This window comes from Quercus lobata, chromosome 10 (assembly GCF_001633185.2).
Source record: "Quercus lobata isolate SW786 chromosome 10, ValleyOak3.0 Primary Assembly, whole genome shotgun sequence".
Classification (NCBI taxonomy): Eukaryota; Viridiplantae; Streptophyta; class Magnoliopsida; order Fagales; family Fagaceae; genus Quercus; species Quercus lobata.
The window spans coordinates 19545997-19565173 of record NC_044913.1 but is presented as its reverse complement, the minus strand read 5'-3'; the positions used below and the strand labels follow the sequence as shown (position 1 = coordinate 19565173).

Sequence of the window (19177 nt, the reverse complement as noted above, 5' to 3'; positions counted from 1 at the left end):
CTTTGATGCATTGGTTGTGAGAATGAGTCTTTCCCTAGTATTACTCCACTTAATGTGGAAAATTTTATTTATTTAATTTAGGCAAAATATTATATTTAAAATTTTTTAAAATAAAAAATGAGTGGAAATATAAATAATTTAATGATATATATGGGGGATGTGGCTGAATTTAAATGTTAAATATAATGATATGAGAAAAAAATAAAAATAAAATATATAACAATAAACACTAACTTATCCAAATAATTCTATGTAATATAATAATAGTACATTCTTATATACTATTTTTAATTATTTATAATGCAATATGATAACATTTAACAATCAAAGTCATAAAAAAATAAAAACTTAAAACACAAAACTAAATCTCATCAACCAAAATAGAGTTCTAAAGAATACAAAACTTTATCAAGCTAAAATAGAGATGCAAGAAAAATAAAAATAAAAATCCACCAAAAAATTGAGGGAGAAAGAGTGAGAAATAACCACTTTTTTGTAAGAGAAAATTATGTAAAGAATGGAAGAGTGAATGACAAATTTATACTAAGAGAATGAAAATAAAAATAAACAAAATAAAGGAGGATAAAATGATAGAGGAAGAGTGATATCAAGGTAGAACGTTTGTGGAGATGTAAAGGTAAAGAGAAGAAGAAAGGTTGGAGAAAGTGTAAATGTTAAAAAAAATGAGTGTAATTTGATGAGCACAATTTTCTTTTATTTGAATCTGAGTAAAATATTACATTTTTTATTTTTTTTTTAAACAAAACGAGAGAGAAAATATAAATAATTTAATGATAAGGAGGATGTGGTTGAATTTCAACATTGAGTAAAATAGAAGAGAAGAAAAAAATAAGAAAAATTAAAAGATATAACAATAAACACTAAATTATCCAAATTATGCTATATAATGGAATACTATTTTATTTTTATCTACTATCTTTAATTTTTTATAATGTGATTGGATAAAATTTAACAATCAAAGAGAAAAATAATAATAATAACTTAAAACACAAAACTAAATCATATCAACCTAAATTAGAGTTCTTAAAAACACAAAAATTTATCAACCTAAAGCGGAGATGCAATAAAAAATAAAATTCCACCAAAACATTGAGAGAGAGAGAGAGAGAGAGCCTTTTTGTGAGAGAAAATTATGCAAAAAATGGAAAAGAGTGACAAATTTATAATAAGAGGGAAGGGATAAGAAGAGACAAATAAAGGAAGATAAAGGAAAAGATGAATAGCAATATTAAAGTAGAGGGTAGTGGGGAAATGAAAAGGTAAGGGAAGAAGAAAAGTTGAAGAAAGTATAAATATTTAAAAAATAATTGAATGTAAAAAAAATTATAGGAAAGTTGGAAATAAAAAAGAAATATATATATATATATATATATGTGTGTGTGTGTGTGTGTGTGTTAAAACCGACAAAGATGAATATGTAAAGTTAATAATCTATTTATATATATATTTATATATTTTGTAAAAAAAAAAAAAAAAGAAGGAATAAATAATAAGTAATAATTATGATGCGAATAACGTGGCGATGAGATAGTGCAATAGGAGTTCAGTAGCAATAAATGCCACGCTTTAACTTTTAGTAATATATAGATATAAATGATGTAAACAAGTCATTTCCAAACAAAAGCTAGAAAAATTATTTTATAATAAAATTGAAAATAAAGTAAACTGTTAATATTACATATCGAAACCTAAAATCATTATTGACATGTTCATAAAATCACACATCTAATGTTATAAAATACTAGATCATAGGAGAAATTTTTGGGTATAAACTCATCCTAGCATCTCATTTAGGTAGGTTCCAACTTGTTCCTGGTTGGAGGGGTGAAAAAGTAGAAAGATAGAAAATGGAGAGGGGATAGAAAAGTGGGAGGATAGAAAAGATTTTAGTTTCCCTCATTTGTGTTTGGTTGGGGGTGAAAAAGTGGAGAAATGGAAAAATGAGTTTGTATAAATTTATTCATATGCCCTTATTAAAAAATGATGGCCAATTAAAAAAAAAAAATTGTCAAACAACCAAAAAAAAAGAAAAAAAAAAACCAATCACCCAAATTTATTAAACAAGAAAAATTATGCCCATTTTTTTTTTTTTTTAAATCACGTATAGTTAAGCCAAAATAAGATTAAAAAAAAAAAGAATAAAACTTGTATCATGCCAAGAAAAAAAAAAGGGTAAAGCAACTAGGTCCATGCCCAGGAAAGGAAAAAAAAAAAGTGAAAAGGCAACAGAAAGTCCACGTGAGAGGAAGAGGGGTAGTTCAGTCATTAATTACAACTATTCTTCTCCTCTCTAATTTCTCCCCAAATTGGGAAGATAGAATTTTGGTGGGCCAAGGGAGAAAACACCTAGACCCCACCAATTTTCATCCTCTCATTCTCTCCAACTAAATACCCATAAAGTTAATTTTCTCTTTTCTATTTTCTATCCTCCTTATTTCACTTCAACCAAACGGACCCTAAACCTCATCCAAACTAGAGATGGGGCAAGCTATATCTCCATTAAGAGATGAGGAAAATATGCATGACCTAACTTAAATATGAAAAGGTCACACTTCGAAACATGTGGGCTAAACTCAACTAGAAGTACACCATAATTGTACAATGCCAAGGGGGTAATGCACACTCCCAAGATGTCCACCTTATATATTACGTCCAAACATGTTCCATGACAATCATGGAAAATGGTTGAAATTGTGGGATAAGTGGGAATTGTCCTATACATATGCTAATCCTCTTGCACATCGAGGTATGAAAAAACACACACACAAAACACTTGATACTAAAAAATATTACCTGTACGACACCGAGGTTCCCAGACCTAATTGGGCCCGGAGTTCAAGCCCAATAGCACGGCCCCATTACTTTAAATTCTGCTTAAAACTACCTTCACAAACTACGAGTTTTAAAACTCGACCCCAAACCGATGCTCGGCATAAATTTCCCGAACAAGTAAGAAAGTCTTGTCCAGATGTACCATAGGGTGCTCGACAGTTCCAGAAAACATCATTACTGAGCATATTAACCTAAGTTGGAACCAAGTTCCAAAACCATAATCTCAGCATTCCATTCTCACCTAAACACACACTTACAACAAATAATATTGGATCTTTGATTGCACTAACAATGGTAGTAATCATGACTTTCCCACTAACTTAGATCTATAAATAGTAGAAGTTGGGGAAGAAATGGGAGCAGAAAAACAGAGGGAGAAAAAAACAGGAGAGAGAGAGAGAGAGAAGGAAAATTACTTTGAGTCTCTGTGTCGAGAACAACTCAAAGTAGGAAATCCACAAACCCATCTTATAAATAAGTTGTGAGCCCAAGTGAAGTTAGGTCCAATAATTTCATTTCCGGCGCGCACATTACCCTTTTGAGTGCTATCTTAAGTATCAAAGTAATTTTGATCGGCACCACATTGGTATAAATTTCAAACTCTTTTGTGTTCTTTATTGTTAGTCTTCCAAAGCCTAAGTGAGACACGTGATCATAGATTTTGGTTAGAGATGATCTTGATAGAACAACAACTCCATACTTTGGTTAGAAGTATACAATAACTCACTTGGTAGAATCATGATATGATGCATTAACTTTAACAACAATGACATGAAGACAACCCCCCACCTTAAAGAGAATTGATGTTCACCTGAATTCAAAAGACCAAAATAAGTAGCGCTATTGCTAATAGATGACACAACAAGAACTAGTTTTGTCATATCTCAATATTTAATCGACATTGAGTCCTCATCCTAAAATCTGGTTGATGGAAGGTGAGTCTCAATTCTAAGATTTGCTAGGGGTTGATTTTTTTTATTTGTGGGTTTTGATCCATGAGTTTGATTTGTAATGTGAGTTAGTTTCTCAAATCTCTCATGTGTGGCGAAATTCGGTGGCACCTAACTTCCTTGCAAACATAAACCGCCACTAACATTGCTAGAAAATCGTTTCAAAAGGGTGGTGTCAATTTGCATTTTTTGGAAACTGAGGAGGTTAACACAACCCAAAAACCTCTCCCTAAACTGACTACATCAACCGATAACACACCCCTAATTGTTTTACTCAAAACCTCTAGGATTTATTGTTTTTAGGGAAACCATATTTGGGTTTTGTATGTTTATATTTTTTTAGCAGTAACAAATTCAAAGGGTCGGGAGGTAATTTCACATCTTGAAGATAATTGTTTATTGCCAATAAAGAAAAATGATTTTTATTTAAAAAAAAAACTATTATATATATAAAAGAGAGGTGCTTTGTCCACAATATTTTTACAATAAATCATAAGTGGTTAGTTGTAATTGGTTCAAATTTGAACCTAACACTAAGATTACTTTTTTTTCCAACAATAACAATCAGTAACAACTTACCATTTATGATTTGTTGTAAAAATGTTGTGAATATATTATTTCTCATATATAAAAATGATCACATTGCCTCAACTTTCACCAAAAAGAAAACACAACCCAATCCAAACCTCACACGTAAAACCCGGACCCTCCCAACAAAAATACCCACACTTTCACCGTCACACCCCTCATCCAACGGCTCACACCCAACAACTCCAAATCGTACGGCCCAGATCTCTCCAATCCATCCTTAAATCTCTCTCCCCTCATTTCATTTTCCGCTTTATAAGATAAAACCCTCCCCCGGCTCTCGAAATCTATTTTTAGGGTTTTAGACTCTCTCTGCTCTCGCTGTCACTACCAAAAAACGCAGAGAACAAGGTACGCTTCTAAGCACTGTGAGAGAGAGACAGAGACAGAGACAGAGAGCCTCATAGCTCTCGATTCTACTTCCGATTTTTTGTTTTCTATTGCTTTCGCTTTCATTTCCTGTTTCTATTGCTGATTCTCTATTTTTTTTTTCTTTTTTTTGGGTTTACACTCATTTTTAGGGTTTGATTTGGGTTACACTAAATCGATCAGCTTGTTTGTGTGTTTTTGGCTTAGATGTTCTTGATGATTCATATGCGTATATGATGTTTGCCTCTTTGTGTGTTTATGTATCTATTAGATTAGACTTTAGAGCTCTATTTGGTTTATGGGAAAGTAAAATTTTTGATTTTTTTGTGCTATGGAGTTCATTTTTGTGTGTGCAAGTTTGGATGGAAATGAAATTGCTTTTTGGGGATTACTGTGTTTTGTATTTAACCTGTTTGGGTGTCCAAACAGTAAGTGGGGTTAAGTATTGAGGGGATAATGGTCTGTGATCAACTATCAAAATTGATTTAAATTTTTTTTTTTGATCATATGGGTATGCTTGCAAACATGAATATGCCTTTGATTTTTGTATGAATTTGCAGTTTGGAAGTTTGTGTTGTTTGGATATGGGTACATGCTTATTTGTGATTGTCACACTAACAAGAGCCTGTTTCTGATTTTTATTGACACTTTTATAAGATTGTTTTTCTGTGCTATGTTTAAAAATCACCAGGGAGCTGGTGGGTATCGTTTGGTTTGTTAGAACCTCTCAGTTGTCTCTATCATCTTATTGATTTCTTCTATTTTTTAAACCCAAAATTTATAGGCTTTCTTTTGTGTGTTTCCTGTATTTCAATGGCAAGGAGTGACTTTTTTCGTAAATGTTTCATGCTGTTATTGTGATAGCACGTGCAGTTCTCACCATCTATTTTGTGATTCTTATTTTTTCATGATGACTTGATGAGGTATATATTGAGAATGGCATGTTGTGATTTCTGTTTTATTTTTTAGTAATTGATTGGGAATCTTATTGAGGCTTTAGTTTCCTGCCCTTGGGAATGGTATGTTGTGATTCTGTTTTATTTTTTAGTATTTGCTTGGGAATCTTATTGAGGCTTCAGTTTCCTGCCCTTTTTTGGTAGGTTATTGCAATGGCTTTCTTAAGTAAAGTTGGAAATCTGCTTAGACAGACTGCGAGCAAGCAGATCAGCTCAGAATTTGGTGCCTCGAAACCGTCTTTCTTTCAAGCTATACGATGCATGTCATCCATGTCAAGTTCAAAACTTTTTATTGGAGGTGCCACCAAATTGCACTTATTTGTTGCATTACGACTTTATTTCTTTGTTTTTAGACTTCTTATATTGTATTTTTCAGGTCTTTCATATGGCACAGATGAGCAAAGTTTGAAGGAAGCTTTTGCTAAGTATGGAGAAGTTGTTGAAGGTGTGTTATATTTATCACATGTTTAATTGTTGGCTCTTCCTTTGTATACTTTTCAAAAAGTATTTGCTCAAATGCATTCGTCTTAATCTCTATAAATGTTATGTTGTGCGTTTGATTAAGTTTGCCTTCCCTTGTTGTGGTATAGTGATATGGGTAGTGTGCATAACAAAAATATGTGTTTTGAACTCCATAAATATTTTTCAAGGTTTTTTTATTTTATTTTATTTTTTTAATAAATAAAATGGTGCGTATGTTTTTTGGGTACCTTTCACTTTAATGGGTTTGGGCAAGTGTCATTTGTGCCTTCTCTTTTTCCTCCTGCTAAAATTCCTCATATTTTATGAATTCAGTTCATGGTATTTAGGAGTCACAGACATGTCAAACTCTTTGGCATGTCCATGAACATGGTTACATGCATATATGACTATATGAGATATGTCCAGAAATTAAATAGCTATTTTCAAAATTACATACTCCAGGAACAACTTGAGATGAGTCTTTCATCACGGCAATGAATAGATTTGTGGCTTAAATTCCAAAAAGAAAAAGAAAAGGACAAAAAGCAGAACAATCTTCCATGTCCACCATAGTCGATTAGGGCCTGAAACCATGGCCCAAGCAAAATGTAATAATCATGCCTTTAAAGATTTATGTGGATGAAAGGTGTTGGCAATGGCTGGTGGTGGGAGGTGGTAGTGTTGTGTCTTCAATGGAGAAGGAAGAAAGAGTTGAGGAAGTGGAGATTGTAGGGTTTGGGCATTTTACTATTTTTGCCTTAACACAAGTCTTCATATTCTTGCCACCTATATTTTGGGTCCTGATTAGGCAACGTGCCGATTCTGCTAATAGAGTGGTTTTGTTTTGATTTAAAATAATTTGTACTCTTTGCCACTGGTTATTGTTTTATTTGGTCTTTGGGAGAACTGTGGTTGCATGTGGAGGGTCTATGAGGCTGAAGCAGATGTGGGTATATCCGTTTATTATCCTTGGGCTTTTGAAACTGAACTGTTGTAGGCTTGAGTGGTTATTCCTAATTAGCCATAGTACTAGCCTTGGGCTCCCCAAAAATTAGTATGATTATCTTGATACCTTTTTAAAGGTTTTCCTGCTTGTTATTTGTTTTAAGCCTAAATGTAACACAAAATATGTCCTCTGTATATATGTATATAACATTTAATTTTGCTATATTCATGCCGTATTGTATCCTAGTTTTTCAAAAATTGCCATGTTTTGTCTGTAATGTATTGTGCCTGTGTCCTGTATCTGGTAGAAACATAAGTACTGGAAATACATGCTGACTAAAGTTGGCATTTATTGTAGCAAGAATCATTATGGACCGTGAGACTGGTAGATCCAGAGGATTTGGCTTTGTTACATATGTTTCAAGTGAGGAGGCCTCCAGTGCTATACAGGCCTTAGATGGACAGGTAATGTTACTGATTTGTTGCTCTTTATTTGTTAATCTCTTTGTCTGTAAGCTGTGACAGATAAAGCTTGGTTATTTGGAACTTTTATGACCTTCTCACTCTAAAGCTGTTGCCAAAATTACCCCCAAATTACCCCAATGACTATCCTTGCCTCCACTAATGATATCACCTAACAGCTTTAACTTAGTTTGCCCCTTTCACAAGCAGCATCACAGTGAACTTCCATTCCATGCCAATTTTAGCATTGCAACTGCTATGTTCACTTGTGTTATGGGAATTGAAATTCAAAAACCTGTATGATGAGTGGTAATGTCATTGGATTGTCAAGTCTCACACTTGAGGACTTGGATCTTTGAAACACCCAATAAAGTACAAAATCTGACTTGCAAATATTGGAACTACTTCATAGCTAAGTAATCCATGCAATGCAACTGATGTCTTAATGGTGTTGGTATAATAGGTGTACAGTAACTTGTCTATGCATGGCATAGAAATGTGTATTAATTATAAGAATTATGATGTTGCCGAACTCCACCTTTGCTCTTTCCATGTAAATTACAAACGTGTTTTATGAATTGGTTTGACCTCTTTTAATCTATTGATTATTGCTGGTAATTTTTAATTGAATCTTTCCTTTTTGCGGTAACATTACCTCCTAGGATCTCCATGGTCGTCGGGTAAGGGTGAATTATGCTACTGATAGGGCTCGTCCTAGCTATGGAGGTGGTGGCTATGGTGGTGGCGGCTATGGTGGTGGTGGCTATGGTGGTGATGGCGGCTATGGTAACAATGCTTATGGTGGTGGTGGTGGTGGCGGTGGCTATGGTAACAATGCATATGGCGGCGGCAGCAGTGGTGGCGGTGGCTATGGTAACAATTCTTATGATGGTGCTGCCAGTGGAGGCTATGGCACTGGTAGTAGCGGATATGGTTCAGGTGGGAATTATCAAGGAGGTGGTGGTGGCACTGGTAGTGGCTACAGTGGAGGTGGTGTTGGTTACAGCAGTGGTGGCAATTATGCCAGTGAGAACAGTGGAGGCTATGGCAATACTGGTGGGAATTTTGATGTTTCTGGTGGTAGTGGTAACTTTGCCTCTGGGGATGGCAGTAACATAGCCGGTAGTGGATTTGAAGGAAGTACTGGACAGGGCTTTGGTGGTGTTGATCAATTTGGAACCAATGAGAGCAGCAGTGTGGATGGTGCAGCTGGAGATTTTGACAAAGATGCTTCTTTGGAAGGAAACTTCAGGGATGACGACGATGAGACTGGTGATTTTGCCAAAAGGGCCTGAAAATAGTTGAACCTGCTTTCACCATTGTTACTAGTAGACTTTCTTTGTTGTAGTTTTTTCTTCTTTTTCCTTGAACTATTTATTTTTATCTATATTGGATTTGGCTCTGAAAACTTGACTTTGATGCACTCTTCTAGTGTGTTTTCCCGATGAGGATCAAAGAATGTTAGAAAATAATCTCTCTCTCTCTCTCTCTCTCTCTGTCTGTCTCTCTCTCTCTCTCTGTGTGTTCTTCTACCTGAAAGTGTACATGTAGAGATAAATGTGTATAGAAGATCAAATGCACTATCAAGAGTGTTCAGCGGTTCAGCCTGAAACTAGATTTGGTTGTCCTTTGATATATTGAGACTGTAATGTTCACGTTTGAATGTGTATTTAACCATTTTCTTCTTTAAATCCTTGGATAATGGTGCTACCATGTGTGGTATGCTGATCTCTAATGTGATGAAGACATTCCTATGTGGGTATCTAATGATACTAAAGGTTTTTTTATTTTTTTTCTTGGACAAAAAAGTTCCTATAGCTGTGGTATTTGCGTATTAGAATTTAGTAGTTGGGCAGAAAAACAGTAATCATTTTTTAAGTACCGATAATCTTTTGAAACTAAAATTATTTGCCTATTAGATCGAAACAAGGTGAGACCTATGCCTAGTGCAAAGAAGCCACATCAAAACAGTGCTCGTTGTTGCTGCTGCCTGCCACCCACCTAAACGAGGCTGGAACAAAACAAATTTTGACTCTGTAACTTTTCGCTGATACTAATGAGGCGGGCTTAGGGGTGGTGATTCCTAGTTATCTTGGCCGAGGTGCACCACCAACATCACACCTAGGCTCCTCGGCTGGAGGTAGATGGCACAACCATTCCATGGAACTCCACCATCAGGGAGTTCCAGAAAGGACATGCCCAACACTTGGCCGAGGCTTTGGAGCAGCCTCTTCTTTTGCCCAAGGACATGGCTGCCTTGAGGCACGTAAGGCAGCCGGACCTTTTCATGTCCTTGAAAAGGGATCTTGTCCTGGTAAGCTTCTGAGCCTGCCCCACTGTTGTCTTTTATTTATTTATTTATTTATTTTTTATTATTTTTTATTTTTAAACGTACTCCCGTGTTGTTTATATGCAGGCTATCTAAGAAGTTTTTGTAGTTGAGGAGTGGGTTAGGGATGCTCGAAATGAGGCCCGAGTTGAGGCCAACCTTCGCATTGAGGGAACAAGGCCTTGGGCGCATCTGAACAGAAGAATAAGGAGCTTGCCGCGAAGCTGACGGCTAAGGAGAGGGCACAGAGGAGTGCCCGGGTCGATCTTCAGAGCGCCCAAGACCAGGTTGAGGACTAACGCAAGAGACTCTACCACACTAAACTAGAGCTGGCCATGGCAAGATAGGAGGTCTTGAAGCTGAAGGCCGAGGTAGGGAGGGCGAAGGAGGCTGCCGAGGCTTTGAAGATGGAGTCCTACGAGATTGAGGTGCAAGAGACAGAGGTCTGTCTGGCAGACGAGCTGGTCGAGGTTTGCAGAGATTACTGCAAGGAGGTGTGGATGAAGGCCCTCAACTTTGCAAGAGTCCCTACTACCTCGAAGTGGAGGCAAGTTGGGAATGTCTACTATCCTCCAAACATTCGCAAAGTCCTAGCTGGACTCTCACCTCCCATTGCCCTTGCAACAGTATCTTTGAGCAGCCCTTTATCCTTCAAGCACCTCTTCCTCCTATTGAGGTTCCCACAGGGCCTGGCCAAGCTGGTGACTAAGGATAAGGGTAAGGGTAAGGAGGTAAAGTGCTATCAGAGGCCAAAGACTTAGAGACAGCCCCCAAGCTCAAGGATGCCCTTTCTAAAGCCAAGGATGTTGTTGTCAAGGCAAAGGAAGTCGAGGCCAAATCCAAAGATGCTGATCCTAAAGTTAAAGATGCTTTTGCCTCTCGGCCGGGCAACAAAGAAGACCCTACTTCGAAGTGCAAGGCGTAGCTTAGGATCCTTTTCTTTTGCTCCTTTTGTTGTTGTTATTGTTGTTGTTGTTGTTGTTTTTTTGTTTTTTTTTTTTACATGTAAATTTCCTTGATTGTGGCAGCTTTACCATTATTTCTGGTGTAATCTTTCTTTATTTAATGAAAAGACTTTAACTTTTACCTTATGAATCTTTCTCTTTCCTTGCAATATTTATTGTTAATTGGTCATAATAATTCGTTGTTAACTTAAATAAGTTAAACCTGTGTACATGGCGCAACAAAAATGGCTAAGTCCTTAGCGAAAAATGAAATACTTAGTAGGAAAAGAGGGTGTCTGAGAGACTAGACATAACTAAAGTTCTGTTTAACACTTAAAAAAATAAACTAAAGTATTAATTTACCTAAAACATGCGGTCCGAGAGACCTGACATAATTAAAATTCTGTTTAATACTTAATAAAATAAATTGAAGTATTAATTTACCCAAAGTATGTGGTCTGAGAGACCAAACATAACTAAGGTTCTGTTTAACACTTAGTAAAATGATTTGACAACATCAATTTATCCAAGGTATTTGGTCCGGGGAGCCAGGCATAATCAAGGTTCTATTTGATACTTAGAAAAGATGACATGAAGTATTAATTTACCCAAAATATGTGGTCCAAGAGACCAAGTATAACTAAGGTTTTGTTTAACACTTAGCCAAATAATAAGAAATATCAATTTACCCAAGGTATTTGGTCTGAGGAGCCAGGCATGACCAATGTTCTGTTTGATACTTAGTTAGATAATAGGAAATATCAATTTACCCAAGGTATGTGGTCCGTGGAGCCAGGCATGACCAAGGTTTTGTTTGATACTTAGTCAAATAACAGATGTAATGCATAATGTAATGAAAACATGGCAGAAGTGACTTTCATTAATAATAATACATTCACAGGTTATTTACATTCCAGGGACGTGGTACAACTTTTTCATCTAGATCTTCAAAATAATATGCACCTATTCTAGCTACTGAGGTGATGCGATATGACCCTTCCTAGTTGGGCCATAACTTTCCCCATGCTGGGTTTTTTGCAGTACCTAAAACCTTTCTTAATATCAAGTTTCCAGACGCCAATGACCTTAGCTTCACATTAGTATCATACCCTTGCTTGAGTTTGTGTTGATAATACACTAGTTGGACCATGGCGTTCTCTCTGCGCTCTTCAATTAAGTCCAAGCTCTTCCATACTAGCCCATCATTGTTGCTCGAAGTGAAAGAACACATTCTCAGTGTTAGGAATCCAGTCTCCAGAGGAATAACAGCTTCGGCCCCATAAGTTATTGAAAAGGGGGTCTCTCTTATTGACTTATAAGGTGTGGTTTGATATGTCCAAATGACGTGTGACAGCTCTTCCACCCATTTTCCTTTCGCACCATCTAATCTCTTCTTGAGCCCATTCACTATGACCTTATTAATAGCCTCGGCCTGTCCATTTCCCTGTGGATAAGTCGGGGTGGAATACCTATTCGTGATTCCCAGGTCACAATAGTACCTCTTGAAAGCTTTGCTATCAAATTGAAGGTCATTGTTAGAGATGAGGGTATGGGGGATCCCAAACCAAGTGACAATATTTTTCCAAACAAATCTCTTGGCATCCACATCCTTGATATTTGCCAATGGTTTAGCTTCAACCTACTTGGTGAAGTAATCCGTGCCGACTAGTAACCATCTCTTATCTTTGCTACGTTAGGGAAATGTCCTACAATATCCAACCCCTATTGAGCAAACGGCCAAAGGCTGGACAGAGGATTAAGGACTCCCCTTGGTTGGTGAATGTTTGGTGCAAATTTTTGGCATTGGTCACACTTTTTCACATACTTTTGTGCTTCCTTTTGCATGTTCGGCCACCAATATCCCTAGGTGAGGGCTTGGTGAGCCAAAGACCTGCCTCTTGTGTGGCTTCCACAAATCCCTTCATATGACTTCTTAAGGAGTAGCTCAGATGCCTCAGGGTGTATGCACAGCAAGTACAGTCCAGAAAAAGAGCGCTTGTACAAGTTTTGGTCCTCGGACAGCCAAAACCGAGAAACCTTTCTTCGTATTTTGTCAGCCTCGTATTTTCCCTTGGGCAAGATATCCTCCTTAAGGAATAGCACAATAGAATCCATCCAGCTAGGTCACACTCTAATTTGATGAATATAGACCACCTCATTCTTCAACTCAGCAAGTTTACTCAAGTCTTCAACAAGGATAACCCGAGGTAAGCTCTAAGCCGAGGAGGTTACAAGAGTGGCCAGAGAATTAGTATGGGTGTTTCCGCTTCTAAAGATATGCAACAAGTTGAAAGACTTAAACCCTGATTGTAATTGTCTGACCTAACTTAAATATTCTTGCATTCTCATGTCCCTGGCCTCTAACTCCCCACTTACTTGGCCTACAACCAACCTCGAATCCGAGAATATTTCCATTGCTTTTCCCTCCATTCTCTGAACAATGGTCATCCTTACCAATAGAGTCTCATACTCAGCCTCATTGTTTGTGGTTGAAAAGCCCAGCTTTAAGGATTTCTCAATTGTGATCATCTCAGGAGACATCAAAACTATCCCCACTTTAGATCCTCTGTGATTCGCTGCCTCATCGACTTATACCTTCCAAGATAAAGGTTCCTGTAAGGAGACTACGCCAACTGATTTTCAATCCATGTCTTGTTTCTCTATCTTCTCTTCTAATGGGAATTCAACAAACTCGGCCACCAAATTTGCGAGTACTTGGCCTTTGATAGAGGTGCGGGGCATATACTTGATATCAAAAGCCCCTAGGATCGTACCCCATTTGGCAATCCTCCTTGTAAAATCAGCACTTCGAAGTAGTGATTGAAGCTGAAGTTGGGTTAGAACAACCACTGTGTGGGATTGGAAGTAGTGAAAGAGTTTACGTGTAGCATGTACTACTACCAAAATGACCTTCTCTAGTGGCAGATAACGAACTTCTGCCCCGTGCAACAACTTGCTTACATAGTAAACTGGCCTCTGCACACCATCGTCGATTCGTATTAGTACCAAGTTTACAGCATGGGAAGCCACAGCAATATAGGCAAACAAGACCTCATCCACCTCGAGCCTGGACATAACAGGTGGCCGAGAAAGGTACTCCTTAAGTTGTTGGAAGGCTAAGGCATACTCCTCGGCCCACTCAAACGCCTTCCACTTATTCAACAGTTGGAAAAAGGGTTTGCACCTGTTTGCTGACCAAGAGATAAATCGGTTTAAGGCAGCAGTCATTTCAGTTAGCTTTTGGACCTCTTTAGGATTTCGAGGTAGTTGCAGACTGCTAATTGCCTTAACTTGATCAGGGTTGACCTCAATTCCACGATGAGTGACCATATAACCCAGAAATGTTTTTGATCTCATGCCAAAAGAGCATTTGGAAGCATTAAGGCACAGTTTGTGTTTCCTCAGTATTTCGAAAATATCCCCAAGGTCTCCCATATGCTCGAACTCCACCTTACTCTTCACCACCATATCATCTATATAAACCTTAATACTCTTGCCCAACTGTGACTCAAACATCCTAATCATCATCCTCTGATAGGTAGACCCTACATTCTTCAATCCGAAGGGCATTACCTTGTAGTGGTAATTTCCAATAGAAGTGGCAAAGGCTGTCTTCTCTTGATCATCTAAAGCCAGTGGTATTTGGTGGTATCCCTGGAAGGCATCCAAGAGGTTCATCCGAGAATGGCCTATAATTGCATCTACTAGCTGATCTATCCAAGGCATAGGGAAAGGGTCCTTTCAGCAGGCTTTGTTCAAATCTATGAAGTCTACACATACCCACCACTTTCTACTCTTCTTCTTCACCACTACAGTATTGGTTAGCCACTCGGGGTAAAACACCTCTTTAATAGCCCTCGCTTGTTTTAGTTTGATCACCTCATCTTTGACAGTATCAGAGTGGTCTTTAGACGAACGCTGAGGTGGTTGCTTTTTGGTTGTAACGGAGGGATTGAAATTCATCATAAGCACTCCATGCAAACATGTCAATGTTCCTCCTGAGAAACTTTATCAGCTCTTTCTTCTCCTGAGGAGGCAGCTGGGCGTCGACCTGAAAAAACCTTTCCAAATCATTATCTACAACAACCCTCTCCAAATCCTCACACTTCGCCCCCTCGACCGTCTTGTCCACGGGTGACATCGGAGTCCTTGATTGTTATAAACCCCTATCAGTAGATGCCGCAGACCTGGTTTCAGGCTGATGCATAATTGCGGCCACTAAGCACTACCTAGCCACGAATTGGCTCCCAATCAACTCTTCAATCTAATCCTTAGATAGATATTTCACTTTCAAGTAGAGGGTGGAAGAAATAGCCCCTAAGGCATGAAGCCATGGTTGTGCTACAATGATTATGTAGGGAAAATAAGCATCCACCACAATAAAGTCCACTTTCACTACCTCTGAGCCTGCCTGCATTAGTAGTCTGATCTGACCCTTAGGAATAACCATTTTCCCATCAAAGCCCAACAGAGGTGAATTATAACTTGTCAAATCCTCCGGTTTCAACTTTAGCCCCATGTACAAATCAGGGTACATAATTTTTGCCCCGCTACCCTGACCCACCAACAACCTCTTCACATCATATCCCCTATCCTGAGGGTAACTACTAGAACATCATCATGTGGCTGTATGGTTCCAACCTCATCCTCCTCCAAGAAGCTCAATGTCGGTTAAATCTCCATCCTAGCCCTCTTCGACTTATGGTTAGAGTCCTCGGCAGATGGAAAAGCTATAGACATCACTCTGGAGGGATGAGAACCAGTCCTTCTTGGGGCAGCAAGGATGGCATTAATTGTGCCCAAAGGGGATCTTGAAGAGGCATATCTCCGGGGCTCCAAACCTGCCTGGCCTTCTTGCCCATTGGGATGATACAAAAATTACTTCAGCCTCCCTTCTTGGACTAGCTGCTTTAGGTGATTCCACAAGGTTCTATAGTCCTCTGTGGTGTGCCCTCGGTTTTGGTGGTATTGGCAATGAAGACTTTGATTGCGCTTCATGGGATCATCTCCCATCTTGTTTGACCATTTAAAGAATTGTTCATTCTTGATTTTCTCCAAGACTTGGTGTACTGGTTCTCGGAACACCGTATTAACCATTTGAGTAGCGGTAGGCCCCGATTGCCCAGCAAAGTCTCTTTGGAGCCAATTTTTGTTGTATTGGTCCGACCTGAAATCTCTCCTCTCTTGAGAGATAACCTTAGCCTTCCCTTTCCCTTGTTGTTGATCCTTCTCGACCCACTTATACTTGTCAATTTGGTCCATGAGTTGACGTACATTGTTAGCAGGTTTTCTAGTCAAAGACTTCTTCAAACCATGCTCGGCAAGTAGGCTGACCTTGAAAGTCCTTATGGCCACATCATCAAAGTCACCATCTATCTCATTGAACATGTCCCAGTACCTATCCGAGTCCGTTTTCAAGGTTTCCCCTTCTCGTATAGTCATTGACAACAAGGAATCTAGGGGCCGAGGAACCCTGTTGCATGTAATAAAGTAAGATCCAAACGCCCAAGTAAGTTCCTTAAAGGAATTAATAGAACTTGCCCCTAAGCCATCAAACCACCTCATGACCACAGGCCCCAAACTGGATGGGAATACCTTGCACATTAAGGCCTCGTTCTTGGAGTGCATAGCCATTCTTTGGTTGAAGTGGCTCACATGCTCCACAGGGTCTGTTCAACCATTGTACATGGTGAACATTGGTTGAGTGAACCGCTGAGGTAGTCTCCCTTCTTTAATTCTGCACGTGAAAGGTGACCTGGAAATTTGGTTGAGTGCTCTGCTCATCGCATCATTTCCCAAACCTTTGGAAGATGAGCTCCTGTTTTTGCGTTCATGGTTGTAATCCTCATCATACGAGAAAGACTCACTAGAGGGGTCCTTGACCTGGGTCAATAACTACCATCCTCCTCATTGCTAGAGGAGAAGTCAGAATTGGAGGGAGTTTGCCTTCGCCGTTCGTGGTGCAACTTCCTTTTTAGATAATCAATCTCCAATTGCATGGCTCTAATATTCTCATCATGAGAAAGGTGGCTTCCGCTTCGAGACTGGCTCTTGCTAGTATGGGTGGTATGCACACTAACCTCTCGGTCCCTTCTTTGTTCAAGGTTAACAAAATAATCTTGACGTTGGGATCCCATAGATTCCTCCAGATTTGGACCTGAACCCACCATAGTTGGACATTAACTTCACTACAATACCAGAATTTCTCACAAACCTTGCCAATTGTATGGACAAGATTTGAGTCCTAAGCCCAAAAGTTAGAAGGATCTAGGCCCAAAAAGTATAATACAATGAATTTGTAGAGAGTGGGTTGGAAAACTAGGCTATAATGAGTTGGGTAACAATTATAGTGGATCCAAATGACGATAAGGTAATGACAGACTAGTTTTCTCTAAAGAAAATGATCCTTGGTACAGTCTGAGGAGATCAGTTCTGATATATATTTCTTAAAGTTGATTATGAGTACAGTTCTTATTGCTACAGTATTTCTCTCTCAATTTTTCGATCTCCCTCTTTCAGGGCCTCTCTTCTATTTTATACTATCTTTTTTCTTTCATCTCTGCCCTCCACATGTAAAGCAGATTATTGGTGTTGATCTTTATCACATCAACACCTTCCTGAAGTTTATGGGGAGTAGCAGTAAGACTGATAACTACTGTTCAGGTATAACTTTCTTATTAATGTGGTCAGAGAGTTAGCTACAGAGTATTCAATGCAATGGTAGCAGTTTTTCCTTAGATATTTCCCACCTCCCATTTGTTTAATACGTTCATAACGTATATCTTTATTAATAGAATTTCCTGGAATGCCACCCTGGATGACAGAACACACTTTCTGACCTCTACTTCATTCAGCCGAGAAGACACTCCTCCTCGGCTTACCTTCCCTAGCCTTCTCATTCATAGCTCGCTCATGGAGTCTTGAGTCTTACATATTCATCACTGTTTATCTGTCCTCAGATAAGGCCTAAGGCCCAACATTTATTCCTAGGCCACTCAATCCTACAGGGAGTTTTAGAACTTCTAATGCTAATGCTCTTACGATTTGGACTCAAAATGACTGCAAATTGAATATAATAAAAACTAAATTGACTACAAGTTAAAAATATTACAAAAAAATTAGACTGCCAAATATTCTATTTTTGTAAAAAATTTCACTAAAAAGCCTTCGTCCAAACTTATTCAATTATGTTAGTCCCTATTTAGAGCTTGAATTTTCTTTCCAAGCAAAACCCGAATTTACCCAACTTGAGTTCTAATCACAAGCTTGACTTATCTTGGAACTTATTTGGATTTTTTTTTTTTTTTTTTGTGTGATAATGCCTGAAACTAGAATGTAGAGTTTTAAATTCAAGCTCCAAAAGTTGCTGCATAAATAAATAAATAAATAAATTTGGAATTTTTTTAGGTGCAAAAATAGAATATATGGCAAAAGTAGCCATATCTTTCTACGAAATTAAAATTAACATGTCACATTAAAAAAAAAAAAAAAAAAACATGGATTAAGAACCAGTGAACTACTAGCAGCAGAAGCAGTAGCCACTATCTTTCTACCAAGAAATGGCCGCCGCCTACACCACCACCAGAACTCTCCTCTTCTCCCCATTCAGAGCAAGGAATGAGTTACACCGCGCGAGTTCACGTACCAACTGTTGCGAGGCTATGATTTCTTGCATTTGTATAAGAATGAGGGAGTAGGGTTCAAATCCAAACCTCACACGTAAAACCCGTACCCTCCCAACAAAAATACCCACACTTTCACTGTCACACCCCTCATCCAACGGCTCACACCCAATAACTCCAAATAATACGGCCCAGATCTCTCCAATCCATCCTTAAATCTCTCTCCCCTCATTTCATTTCCACTTTATAAGATAAAACCCTCCCCCCGAATCTCGAAATCTGTTTTTAGGGTTTTAGACTCTCTCTGCTCTCACTGTCACTACCAAAAAACGCAGAGAACAAGGTACGCTTCTAAGCACTGTGAGAAAGAGAGAGAGACAGAGAGCCTCATAGCTCTCGATTCTACTTCCCATTTTTTGGTAGGTTATTGTAATGGCTTTCTTAATTGAAGATGATAAAATATAGAGCCTGATGGGCCTACCTTAATGGGCCTGACGGATTGGAACTGATGGGCCTGTGTAAAGATAGTCCCACGCGCTTTGAAGGCCCATCGCTGACAGACATAGTGAGGGCCCATGATCCGAAATCTCTATCGCCTAGAAAAGCCCTAAGATCAAAAAAGGGAAATCCTTGCTCACCATGCTTTGGAGAATTTGTATTAGAGTCCCATATGGAAAAGATTTGGAGATTAAGAAGA

At 38.4% G+C, this 19177-nt stretch overlaps 2 protein-coding genes across 3 annotated transcripts; one reads left to right on the top strand and one right to left on the bottom strand.

The window, feature by feature from the left end:
• Positions 1–4636: 4636 nt before the first annotated feature.
• Positions 4637–9248, top strand: LOC115963595 (glycine-rich RNA-binding protein 3, mitochondrial). Of its 2 annotated transcripts, none has more exons than XM_031082663.1 (5): positions 4637–4742; positions 5861–6014; positions 6093–6161; positions 7482–7588; positions 8248–9248. In XM_031082663.1, exons 2-5 carry the CDS (start codon positions 5870–5872, stop codon positions 8878–8880), a joined length of 954 nt encoding a protein of 317 aa, XP_030938523.1. In that variant the 5' UTR covers positions 4637–4742; positions 5861–5869; the 3' UTR covers positions 8881–9248. The 2 variants fall into 2 exon arrangements, with proteins under 2 accessions (XP_030938523.1, XP_030938524.1); XM_031082664.1 differs by having other exon boundaries at positions 4654–4742; positions 5840–6014.
• A 6488-nt stretch (positions 9249–15736) lies between these two features.
• Positions 15737–16492, bottom strand: LOC115964470. Its single transcript, XM_031083775.1, has one exon. The coding sequence runs from the start codon at positions 16490–16492 to the stop codon at positions 15737–15739; it is 756 nt and encodes a 251-aa protein (XP_030939635.1).
• Between the last annotated feature and the right edge of the window lie 2685 nt (positions 16493–19177).

Bases quoted from the DNA above. Each gene is read 5' to 3' on its own strand.
- LOC115963595 (XM_031082663.1), top strand. From the start codon at position 5,870: ATGGCTTTCTTAAGTAAAGTTGGAAATCTGCTTAGACAGACTGCGAGC. The intron at 6,015-6,092 runs GTGCCACCAAAT...TGTATTTTTCAG, and splicing joins TTCAAAACTTTTTATTGGAG to GTCTTTCATATGGCACAGAT. The intron at 7,589-8,247 runs GTAATGTTACTG...ATTACCTCCTAG, and splicing joins TACAGGCCTTAGATGGACAG to GATCTCCATGGTCGTCGGGT.
- LOC115964470 (XM_031083775.1), bottom strand. From the start codon at position 16,492: ATGGCTATGCACTCCAAGAACGAGGCCTTAATGTGCAAGGTATTCCCA.